The 12822-nt window shown below is 40.8% G+C and overlaps 1 protein-coding gene across 1 annotated transcript in view; it reads right to left on the bottom strand.

The window, feature by feature from the left end:
• Positions 1-12822, bottom strand: part of hk2 (hexokinase 2) — a 71255-nt gene that overhangs the window by 27068 nt on the left and 31365 nt on the right. The window contains exons 10-13 of the mRNA XM_088337016.1: positions 10241-10545; positions 9576-9721; positions 4823-4942; positions 2334-2429 (exon numbers count right to left, since the gene is read on the bottom strand). Coding sequence (XP_088193142.1) covers positions 2334-2429; positions 4823-4942; positions 9576-9721; positions 10241-10545 — 667 coding nt within the window. The remainder of the gene's footprint in view (positions 1-2333; positions 2430-4822; positions 4943-9575; positions 9722-10240; positions 10546-12822) is intronic.

Genomic DNA, 12822 nt, shown 5'->3' with positions numbered 1-12822 from the left:
AACAAAAAAGAAAAAAATACCAAAATGAAAAAGTAGTGAAAAGCTGAGAAAAAAAGAAACAAACAAAGGAATTAAGTAAATAGGGAACTAAAAGAAAAAAGATACAGCTAGGAAAAAATAAACACAATGAGATTTTTTTTTTAAAGGAATTTAAAAATGGAAAAAAACAGGATAAAGAAGAAAAAATTTGTGTTGCATTCAAATCATTTCCAATGATACCATGTCAATCTTGTTGCCAACATTGAACTTCCACTAAAAAAAAGTGATTAAATACAGTTCTGTATCGTGCAACCGACAAAATAAGCCCCCAAAATGTTAATATTATGCGACAAAAGATATCAGTAAAAAAAAGAAATGGAAATCTTGTGAAAGAATTGTAAAAACAAATGCCGTTTGTAGGCCATCGTACATGAGTTAATTCATTCAAAAGTGAAAAGTAATTTAGCATTGCCGGAAACTCAGCAAAATGTAACGTGATGTCAAGTTTTGGACATGTTTTGCTTTTTTCATACCTACATGACCAAATATTATGTAAAATTGTGCACAGAATGACTGCTTGCCTTAGTAGCAAGACCTTGCTACTCGATATATATATATATATATACTGGTATATATATATATATATATATATATATATATATATACAGTGTTCTGGCTTGCCCGCGTCCTAGACGCATCATTTTTGTCTCAAATCAACATGCGTACCCGGGACGCAACAATTATTACCCGATTATTAGATTATTTTTTTTTAAACAAAGATTTACTGCACTCCAAACTTTTTATCAGGCAGATCCGCCATTGTTGTTTTGGTCTCGCGCCGATCCCGGCAAACGAGATCTCGTTGCTTCGAGATGACGTCATTGTTTTGGTGGTTGGCGAGTGAAAGAGAAGTATGCCTCCGTAAAAACAGTTGGTATTAGGTGCAAATCAATAACAATTTAGTAATTTCTTCAGTGTCAGTAATAAGTCGAAACATAATGCAGAAAGTGATAACAACGGCAATAATTCCGGCACGAAAAAAAAGGCAGAGAAATTTTTCAGAAGACCGTAAAGGCAAGGAAAACACACGTGTCGAAGCGAACGATTCGACGAAAGATACACAAAAGAATACTCCTAGCAAGAAAAGGACTTTTCTGCCAAAATGGACTCAATTATATTCCTGGTTACGCTATGAGGAGGATGATAATAGAGGCTACATGTTCTGTGATGCATGCACCCAGCGTGACAAAAAAACTGGATCGCATCAGTTATTTCACAATACAAACTTTCAGAAAAGCACATTGGATCGGCACAACGACAATGAAAACCACAAATTAGCTATGGAAATTCTGTTTCTGCCGGAAGAGAGAGGCAAGTATGAACGGATACGACATCATAAAGAAGACTTGGCCATGCTTTCACTGCTAAAGATAGTTAAGTGGATGGCAGTATTTTCAGTATTTTGTATAATCTACAATATTTTTGTGAACTGAAAAATCTAAAACTGCTTTGTATTACCAATTAAGTGTGATGCTTAAACTGAATGAATATATAGATTTATAGATCTCTTTATATATTTGTCGCCGATTTACAATTTCAACCTGGAAAAGACAAAATTTTGGGGAGCTATAGATCTCTGTTGGGACCCATAGATTTTTCAGCATGCGAGTCCCCGGGACCCGTCACTTTTCACAGCTCAAATGAACACTGGAGGTGTTGTAAAATTATAGTGGGGCGGGCAGGGCACCTGTGTGATACAGCTGGGGTAAACCAGCGAAAGCTGTCAGATGCTGCTGTTGAACAAAAGAGTGACACGGTCACTTTCTTGTGTCCCGTTTCATCCGGAGGGACGAAAGCATGACCGACTTAGGTGTCGAAGTGTTTGAGCATTTGGGTTGGCCCTGGTTCCCGGAAAATTTTTGTCTGTGTTTTTTGCTACTTTTTCCCTTTTTTAATTTTCTTTGTTATTGTATGCGTTTGTCTTGCTGTCGGTCACCCCTCTCCAGGGATATGACCAGGGTAGATAGATAGACTATTTTGTGGAATGGCCGACATCAAAAATAAATACAATTATGGGGTGATTTTACATCATTTCACTCTGTAAACAGAGCGCCCGAAATGATGATTTTACCTTTGGAGAATTCTTAGTGTGCATTGATGCTTCTTTTGAACTCTGAGAAAAAATCTAGGAAAAGTTGAGCATTTTCAATGGGAGCCATTCAAAAAAGGAATGACGCTTTTTTTTTTTAAAAGTTAAAGCGTTTACCTTGAGCAGGCAACGAAAGGTTCCTAAAACATTTGAGACGTTCAAATAGAAGCACCTCGGGATATAAAGGAATACTTTGTGTACCAACCCCTCGGGATCGCACGGCATCCTTCAGTAAGGTAACAACGTCGTGTCCTTCACAACCGCTCGCTTTAAAGCCTTTTGTCCATTTCAGAAGAATGCCCTGGAAGAGAAAATGTACAAAAAAAAAGTCACTTTGCGAATAAACTTGATGTTTGAAAAAGTGGATGACGCGTTGATCCCGATTTCCATCGAATGAACTCCGTGCGCAATATTTAAGAGAACGTTTTACGGAACATAGTGTGAAAACGTAGTCATTGCCATTTTTGTTTTTTAGGATGCGATTGTGAAGCGTCTCTCTCTGTTGTGAGAGTTTTGTATAAAACTCAAGTACTAGTAGTTCATTTTGTCTCTGCAATTGTTTTGCTTCTCCATTCGGGCACTGGTGCTGTGCTACCGCTCAACAAGGGTTGGGTAGGGTTACTTGAACTGGATTACTTTCAATGACTTTTGGACGACTCCAATAGCAAATCTGCTCATAAAAGACAAAAAAAAAACTAAATATGAGTAAAATGACTCCATTTTGTGCAGGCTTGAGGAGTAACGGAACACACGGAACGGCAAAAATGATGTCGGCAAGCTGTTTGGATTGATTTTCATTTTGTTTCTGTCGCATTTGATGTTCGTTTTGCCGGAGATCAAAGGGATCAAAGCCAGGAGAGAAAGCTTACCACGTGTTGTGAGTCATCATTTTATTTTAGAGTTTTTTTGGGGCGGCAGTAGCTCAGGAGGTAGAGCGATCGTTTTAGGATTAAGGGATCCCAGTTCGAATCCCAGCTTGTCCGTGTTACATGCCGAAGTGTCCTTGGGTAAGACACTGAACCCCCAATAAGCAGGTTAGCGCCTTACATGGCTGCACAGATCACGGCCGCTACTGGGAAATGTGAAGCACAATGTAAAGCGCTTTGGGAAGTCATTGACTTGAAAAGCGCTATATAAATGCAGATCGTTTCATTTTCCTTTCATTTCATATTCATATTTAGTTTCTTTTTTTTTCTTATGAGCATATTTGGTATTGGAGTCATCCAAAAGTCATTGAAAGTAATCCAGTTAAAATAACCCTATGCTCAACCTACAACTTTACCTATAAAGGGCCACATTTTAGAAGCTAACAATGTTATCTCTACTTCCCCCCTCATCCAGATTTCATTTTCCCTATGTGCCTGCTATGTGCCTTTGCTCGGTAAAATGCCGGTCTCCTCGTGATCCCAAGAGCCAAGAAGAAATCCGCAGGTTTGAGAGCAATCTCCATCCGGGTTCCGGTGCTGTGGAATGCTCTACCCTGATCTCTGTGGATAAATTGAGGTTTACAACTCTAGCTTATGAAAGATCGACATTTCATGTTGATACCCTTGCATCATCCATTAAAGCCTGGTCATCCTGGAAGGGGATGACTTCATGTGCGGCCCGTTTATTTTCTCATGCTTAGGTTTTGAGTTTTTCCTTGCCCTCGTGTAGGTTTCAGATCAGGGGATGGTGGAAAAATAGTCCAAGTTTGTTGTCTGTGCAGCCCTTTAAGACTTCTAGGGACTAAGGGCCAAACAAATAAACTTAACTTTTTCATTGCTGCTGTTACAAGACATTTTTTCTTCTACTTTTTGGGTATGACAATCGAGAATTTCTTTTAAGCAGGGTTGGGTAGGGTTACTTTAACTGGATTACTTTCAATGAGTTTTAGATGACTCCAATAGCAAATACGCTAATAAAAGACAAAAGAAACTAAATAGGAATACAATTCTGACTCACAACACGTGGTAAGCATTCTCTCCTGGCTTTGATCTCTTTGATCTCCGGCAAAACGAACATCAAATGCGACGGAAACAAAATGAAAATCAATCCAAACAGCTTGCCGACATCATTTTTGCCGTTCCATGGATTCCGTTAATTGAGTCATTTGATTCCTATTTAGTTTCTTTTGTCTTTTATGAGCATATTTGGTATCGGAGTAATCCAAAAGTCATTGAAAGTAATCCAGTTCAAGTAACCCTACCCAACCCTGCTTTTAAGTTAAGTTAGTTATATTTATTTGTATAGCCCTTAATCACAACGGGTCTCAAAGGGCTGCACAGACCACGGATTAGACTATTATGACAGCATCCCCTGATCTAAAAACGACATGAGGGCAAGAGAAAATTCAAAAACCCCAGCACGAGGAAAATGAATATCAAAAAAAAAGAAAACCACTACGTCATGAAATACTGTAATTGAAATTGTTACATTTCTAGGCCAAACGACTGGACATATAGTGCATTAACTGCAAGTAATACATGGTTTTTGCCACACATGCCTCTTAACACATAGTACTAGACCCGGTCTCCCTCCCTGTTTGTCCTTTACAAGTTGACATCAATGGTAGAGTGCTAAGTAGCTCCAAAAATCTGTGAAAGTCTCTCAAAAAGAGATATACACAGTGTTATAACCAGTAAACTGTGTAATTGTAACTGCATAATACTTTCCAAAGAGTCAAATTCGTTCTTTTCTGAAAGGCAAACTCACCTCTTCCAGTTTACTTTGGTGACAGGGAAAGGAAAATGTAAATCCCAAAGGCAAGGATGCTCCTCTCAGTCCCATATTTTCCAAAAAGTTAGCCATGCAGTCTACGATGTAGCTAAAGAGCTGAGAAAAGAAACACACATATATTGAGTACAATTTAAAAAAACACTATTTAAACTGTGTGAACACTTGAAGAACTCCTCATATACTGCTTGTGGTATTAAAAAGTTAGTATTCATTCGGAAAGAGGGAAATGATAATTTAAGGGGCTGTCGTGAATTCATAATCCCAAAGGTGAGAACCGCTAGGAAAAGGATGTGTGTGTCTGTGTGCGGAGTCAAACTTTGGAACAATTTACATGACAAGATCAGACACAGTGTTCTCGTTTGCCCAGGTCCCTTCATTTTTGCTGGGGACGCAATTTTTTTGACACAAAATTGTCATTACTACCCGATTACTTTTATTTAACAAAGATTTACCGCACTGAACTTTTCGTCAGGCAGATACGCCATTGTTGTTTTGGTCTCGCGGTTCGAGTTTTCGTCCGCAAGCCGATCTCGGCAAATGAGATCTCGTTGTTCCGAGATTACGTTATTGTTGTGGTGGTTGTTGTCGAGTGAAAGAGAAGTATGCCTCCAAAAAAACAGTTCGTGATAGAAGAAAATCAACACAAAATTGGTCATTTCTTCAGTGTCAATAATAAGTCGAAACTTAATGCAGAAAGTGATAACAACGGCAATAATTCTGGCACGAACCAAGTAAAAAATGACAGAAACATCTCTCTGGGTTAAAAACTTTATGCTAACTCATAATGCTAACAACCGGGGTTATATATCCATGCCGGGATCATCTTCCAGATCAATCACAACTCTTACAATTGCCGCGGGAATTGTCTAGTTATTAATATTATTCCTATTGGTGTATTTAATGGGGAAGATGAAGTGGAAGGGAATATAAGCATTTGCTTCTGACTACCCCTTTTCCAACATGTTATATAACGTTATTTTGGTGTTGAGTTCTTGTTTTTGGTTTGTTGTTGAGTAGTTTTTGTTCTGTTTTTATTTGGATGTTTGAATAGAGTTTTCATTCATTCAAAAAAAAGTAATAGCAACCAATGAAATATATAAAAGGCAAGGAAAAACATCCACTGAAATCAAGAGTGCATGCAAAAACATGTCATGATTGTTAAGGCTTTGACATGCCGGATCATTAGATCTTGATTTTATACAGACTAGCTTTGGATCCGAGCCTCATCCCATTACAGCTATTCTCATGGAAATGATTCTGTTCGCGTGACAAGAAAAAACATGTTTTCGTCATGTGAGGGAGGAAGGCGAGGCATTAGGAGGATGAGCAACAACAGCTGAACTAGAGAGGATGGGGGTTGTGAGCCCATGGGTTATTTCAGGAAACCAGAGCTGCCACGACTCGTCGATTATTAAAAGCGACTCATCAGATTGTCGATTCGTTTCGTGACGTGTTTGATGGGCCGCGTTGAATCGAGAGCACACGATTTCGTTGTGACGCTGAGAGTTGTAGTACCACTTTGGTCCGGCAGAGGGGGCTAAGAACATTTTTATAAAGTTATCTAACATTTATGAAAATATATTTTTTTTATTGAACATTGCATCATTACACTGTCGTGGTTGCCATAACGCCCAATTGGCCGTGCCCGTGTGTGTCACGCTCGCCGTGGTGCCCAATTGGCCCCGCCCGTGAGTGTCACGGTTGCCGGGGCGCCCAATTGGCCCCGCCCGTGTGGTGCCAGCTGAGGCTCGTTGAGAGATTGGTTTTCCATCTGTTTAAGCTCAGTGCTCCCACTCTTCCTTTGTCAGTCCGTCAACGAACCTCTGGCCAGCAAGACGTGGGTTCTGACTCGGTCCTGTTTTACTGTGATATCTCCAGTCCGGTATTGTTCCCGTTTATTGTTGTCCTGTTTAATTTCGTGTTCCAGTTTAGTTTCCGCCTGTTTTTTTCCCGTTTTTTGTTTTCTCAAGTTTTCGTTCCCGTCTAGTTTCTCCTGTGAATTTTTGATATCCTGATCCGTTATCTATTCTGTATGTCACTTCCTGTCCAGTATCGACCCCATCTGTCCGATATCAACTCGCTCAACTGGTATCGATCTCGTCAATCTCTGGCTTCCTATCATTCCACACCACAGCGCTGCCTAACGTGCATGACTCCCCACTTCCCGTAAAATAAAGGCTTGTGTGAGAACGTCACGCGATTGGGTTCTGTATCTGTTCTGGTTCTGACATACACACACACAATCTGCATGAACGTTTCGATTTATTGAAGTTTGACTGTTTCGTCGTGAAACAAATGTAACCATTTTTGAAGGAACAAAAAGTACTGCAGAAGTTGAGAAAAAAAACCCGGAGAATAATAAAGAAAAAAAAATAATAATAAGATGTTAGACTCCACACAATGGGCAGGTTCCTGAGGATGTTATATATCATTTTCATATTGGGAATGTTTCCCATATTTCAACATAAAATAATATGTATTGCTCTTTGTTTTTGTTTCAAATGACAAGTCTGAACAGCAGCAAGGCGGCGCAGTGGTTAATGCATGTGCAGCACAGTTAGAGGTCATGAGATCAAACCTCCTGTGTGGAGTTTGCATGTTCTCCCCGTGCTTGCGTGGGCTTCCTCCGGGCACTCCGGTTTTCTCCCACATTCCCAAAAACATGCATGTCAGGTTGATTGGCCTAACCGAAATCTCCCTAGGTGGGAATGAGCGAGCGAACTGTCTGTCCTGGGTGTCCCCTGCCCACTGCCCGAAGATGGCTGGGATGGGCTCCAGCACCCCCGCGACCCTACTGAGGATAAGCAGCGCAGATAATGGATGGATGGAAGTCTGAATATAATATGATCTTTGGATAAGGTGATAGAAAAAGAGTATCTTACATATTTGCAGGCATTTTTGTTTATTGTCAAGTTAATTGACATACACTTGGAATTTTTTAGAGGGGGGGGGGGTTATATTATAGAATATTGTGTTGTTCTGTGCATTATATTTCATATTTCCAAAACTTCAATATTTGACTAAAGAGGAGCATATTAAATATTTATTTAGGAAAACAGATTCAAGGCAGCACGGCGGCGCAGTGGTTAGCGCGTGTGCGGCACAGTTCTAAGGTCATGGGAACCTCCTGCGTGGGTTCAAATCCAGCTACCGGCCTTACTGTGCGGAGTTTATATGTTCTCCCCATGCTTGCGTGGGTTTCCTCCGGGCACTCCGGTTTCCTCCCACATTCCAAAGACATGCATTCCAGGTGAATTGGCCGGTCCAAATTGTCCCTAGGTGTGACTGAGCGAGTGAGTTGTCTGTCCACGTGTGCCCTGCGATTGGCTGGCAACCAGTTCAGGGTGTCCCTCTCACATTCCAAAAACATGCATGTCAGGTTGATTGGCCTAACTGAAATCCCTGATGGCCCGTCAATATGAACAACGCCGTCTCATCCCTGGACATCCTATTCTGACGTTTTAGTCACTCTACCTATTCCTTCATATATGACGTATACTATACTATATACCAGGGGTCGGGAACCTATGGCTCGCGAGCCAGATATGGCTCTTTCTAAGAGTACAAATTGAATTGCATGCAAATTTTCTCCATCTCGTTCAAAACTTAATTATTATTAATCCTGTTCAGATGCGTGGCCAAACCAAAACTGAATTTGATAGCAGTACTTCGCAGCATATATATAGGGCACGTTTTTCACTACAATTTACAGTCAAGGTGTCACACCAAAAAAAAAAAAAAAAATGTTTTGGCTGTACAACGCTAAAGAATCCTTTCTATAAAAGCTCACTCTATAATCTGTGTTCAGTGTTCAGATACCTTATGATGAAATCCACAGAACAAACTGTAAATACGCCAAAACACCGGAAGAGAATTTAAAGTTATTTGATTGGGCGAGTGGGAGGGATGGGTGGAGCTATGCAAAAAGTGCAAGCACTCCCTCCCATCTCTCGCCCTACTCCATCTGCGCCAAAGGTAAGCACATCAGGCTCCCTGTTCTCAGAATGTTTATACAAAATAATTTGTGTAGCATTTTCATATTTCTACTTTTGACAGGAGATATATTAAGGAGAGCAAAATCTTTTGGGATATTTCCGTTTTTTTCATATATACATTGACATAGGAGCAAAGGAATTTGAATGTTATTTTAATGTTAAGTTAAGTTCTAAGTTATATAATTTAACGAGATAATTTTATTTACAGCAAAATAATAAATACTGTATAAGCAATTTAAGGTTTAAATTTAATATTCTTCTCTGTTTTTATTCCTATTTATGTTCCAAAAACATTCAGTTAAAGTGTGTTCAATAAATGTTTATCCTGGTTGGCCCGCCACCTTAAGTGTGTTTTGAATTTTGGCTCCTTGATCTGCAACCTCTATAGAACTGCTTGAATCTAGGCTTTAAACACACTTATATTGTATAGTTTATGAATGACCTACATTTTATAGGTTTTGAGTTTTTCCTTGCCCTCATGTAGGTTTTAGATCAGGGGATGCTGTCATAATAGTCTGTAGTTTGAACAGCCCTTCGTGACTTCTTGTGATCAATGGCCTCACAAATAAACATGACTTGACATGGCACGCCCATGGGAGGAGTCGGCACACCATCTTGCGGAAAGGCGTGGGCCGAGAGAAAAAAGCTAGAGGACTTCAGAAAAGGCTTGCGAGAGATGCCAACGAGACTAGTTAGACTAATTAAAAAGGGTTTAAAAAGATTTTTTTCTTTACCTCTTTTCCTGTACCCTGCATCGTCTCCTGTGGAATATTGTAGTTTTTGTGGTGCATGTCGACGTGAGTCTTGTCACTTCGCACCCGCACCAGCAGGACTCTGAAACTGGAACCACCGAGGTCCAAAGCCAAAAAATCACCCTGCTCTAAAACGATAGAAGAGTTAGACAGTACACCAAGTCGAGGGTTTGTGTCAGGGGTCTAAAACTCCTGGCCTGGAGGCCAATTGCAGCCCCTAGGATGATAATTTGAGGCCCATGCAAAATATTTTGACTAGGGAATTTTGCTAACAGGTCTCCAGAAGTCCTCCAGCTTTTTACACTCGGCCCACGCCTTTTCGCAAGATGGTGTGCCCACTCCTCCCATGGGCGTGCCAATGAAGCCCAACCTTGGCGTCGCGATGTCTGGAAAACTCAAAAACAACACGGAGCGTTTCCACGTCATCAGGGCCTTGTTCTCAAAACATCACCTGCCGTCCTCCGTCAGAGTCCTGTTATGCAAATTCCCTTGTCAAAATAATCTGCATTTGGACCGGCGTGACCTGTCATTGAATTTAAGCCTACTCGGTGAAAATCTTCATTGCACTCCATAAATGTGACTTGTATTCAATCGTATAAAATTCTTTATAGTCAAATGTATAAAATCCTTCGGTATGCAGAATCTACCTGATCCGTCCGGCGTGGCCCCAACGAAGGTGGGGAGCATCTTGAGGCTAGCTTGATGACGAGCTTGCCTGGACAAGCCGCGTTCCATGTCTTGACTAATGAGCCTTTTGACTTCCATCAACTGCTCCCGATTCAAGCGCAACGACTCGAGGAGACGTTGACGTTCGGCTTTCTGGGCGGCCAGACGTAAGGCCACGGCCGTTACCATGGCCGCGCCTTTTCCGCTCCCGACCTCCGACCTCAAAAAACGCACGTCGCAGTCCGGCACGAGGCGCCGCACCATCTTGTGAAGCCTCCGAGAAAACCTACGACGAGTCAAAAATAGATAACAATTCGTTACGCTTCACTGATGCAACGATGCGGCTAATGGCGCCCAGGCTCTCAAGGTAAGAGTGAGACAGGTGGAATATATGCATACCTGTCGCGCTCCAGGGCTCCACGCCCTAACAAACTGTGTTAAAAAATACAAAATAATCTTACACCATATTCTTTTTTCAAACATGTTCATTTCTGTAGTTTAGCATGTTATATTGTACATAGATAGATAGATAGATAGATGGATACTTTATTCATCCCCGCAGGGAAATTCACATTTCCAGCAGTATCCTTGTGGTGAAAAATAAAATAAAAGCTATAGAATACATAAATACCCAATATAACGTGCTAATACCCACTGTAGAGTATTTAAATAGTGCTACATAAAATACACACTGCAATAAAAGTACGGTAATATGCAATATAGGGGGTGTGGTTTAATAAGGGCCTTTACTCCGCCGGGTGGAGTTTAAGAGCCTCATGGCATGAGGAAGAAAAGATCTCTTCAGTCTTTTCCGTGGTACAAGACTGTGACAGCAGTCTGTCGCTGAAGCTGCTCTTCTGTCTGGATATAATGCTGTGCTAGTGGATGCGATGAATTGTCCATGATCGACCGCAGCTTTTTCAGTGCCCGTCTCTCGGCTACTGTTGTCAGGCTGTCCAGCTCTGTGCCCACAACTAGAGCTCGCTTTCCTCGCCAGTTTATTGAGACGAGAGGCATCCTTCTTCATGACGCTGCCTCCCCGACACGCTGTCGCATAGAAGAGGGCGCTTGCCACAACTGTCTCGTAGAATATTTTCAGGAGCTTTTTGCAGATGTTGAAGGAAGCCAGCCTTCTGAGGAAGTCAAGTCTGCTTTGACCTTTCCTACATAGAGCTTCTGTGTTGGCAGTCCAGTCCAGTTTGTTGTCCGGCTGCACACCCAGGTATTGCTAGGTCTGGACGAATTCTACACCTTCTCCTTTGATGGTTACAGGAACCGGGTGAGTTTTAGTTCTCCTGAAGTCCACCACCATCTCCCAGGTCTTGGTGGTGTTCAGGTGCAGGTGGTTTGCGTCGCTCCATCGGACAAAGTCCTGTATCAATTTCCTGTACTCCTCCTCCTGCCTACTTCTGATACATCCCACGATCGCAGTGTCATCGGCAAACTTTTGCACGTGGCAGGACTCAGAGTTGTACTGAAAGTCCAATGTATACAGAGTTATATCATATATATTATTAATGAACATTTTGTTGTGAGTTGCTCGACCTGAATGAAGTTTATTATAAAAAAATAGTTCAAAAATGAAGTCGCTTGGACCTTCACTGTAGAAGGAAAAAATACATGCAAATAGAATTAAGTAGAATTTTCTTAATTCAAATTATGAATTCATTTTCTGCATTAAATTATTGTTGGTAATATACCGATTAAAGGGATCACCACAAACCTATCTTTTTTTCAATTTCTCCTTTTATACTTGCTTTTCTTCTTAACTTCTTTATCCAACATCATCATTCGTAATAGAATGCATCAAAGCAAGTGAGCCGTTGGAGAGCCGGTTCACTTGAATGAGTTGAGCCGAAAAAGCCGGTTCTCTAAAAAGAGACGGACTTCCTTTCACGACACAACTACAGTAATCCCTCGGTTATAGCGGTTAATGGGGACCAAAACCACCCGCGAAAAGTGAAAATCTGCGAAGTAGTGACGCCCCTTCAAAAATGCTTAAATTCTTTATTTTAATTTTTTTTTTTTTTAATTTTATTATTATTATTTTTTAGACCTTTGAAGCTCTGAAGCCGCGAACGGGGAACCACGAAGTAGCGACGCCCCTTCAAAAATGCTTAAAAAAAATAAAATAAAATATATATATATATATATATATATATATATATATATATATATATATGTATATATATATATATATTTATTTATTTTAATTATTTTATTTAATTATTTTTTTTTTAGACCCGCAAAGCTCTGAACCTGCGAACGTGGAACCGCGAAGTGGCGAGGTCCCACTGTACCACGGAATGATGCATGATGGGAAATCCCCAGGCGGCAGACGCATGCGCACAGTAGCATCCAACCGATCGCTTTGCAACGAAAAAAAACGATACAGAGATAGAGGCTACCGCGGCAAACTCATTTGACTCGATCGATTTGCCGTTCCGTGATAGTCGGTGTATACCGGACGGTAGCCATCATTGACAAATTTTTCCATACGGATTTTCTTGCACGTGGTACACGTCTTAAAATGCATCATGAACCTACTTTGTACGACAAAAAC

The sequence above is a fragment of the Urocampus carinirostris genome, chromosome 5, assembly GCF_059441175.1.
Source record: "Urocampus carinirostris isolate Australia breed hairy pipefish chromosome 5, RoL_Ucar_1.0, whole genome shotgun sequence".
In the NCBI taxonomy this organism is placed as follows: Eukaryota; Metazoa; Chordata; class Actinopteri; order Syngnathiformes; family Syngnathidae; genus Urocampus; species Urocampus carinirostris.
This window is presented reverse-complemented; position numbering and strand designations above follow the sequence as displayed.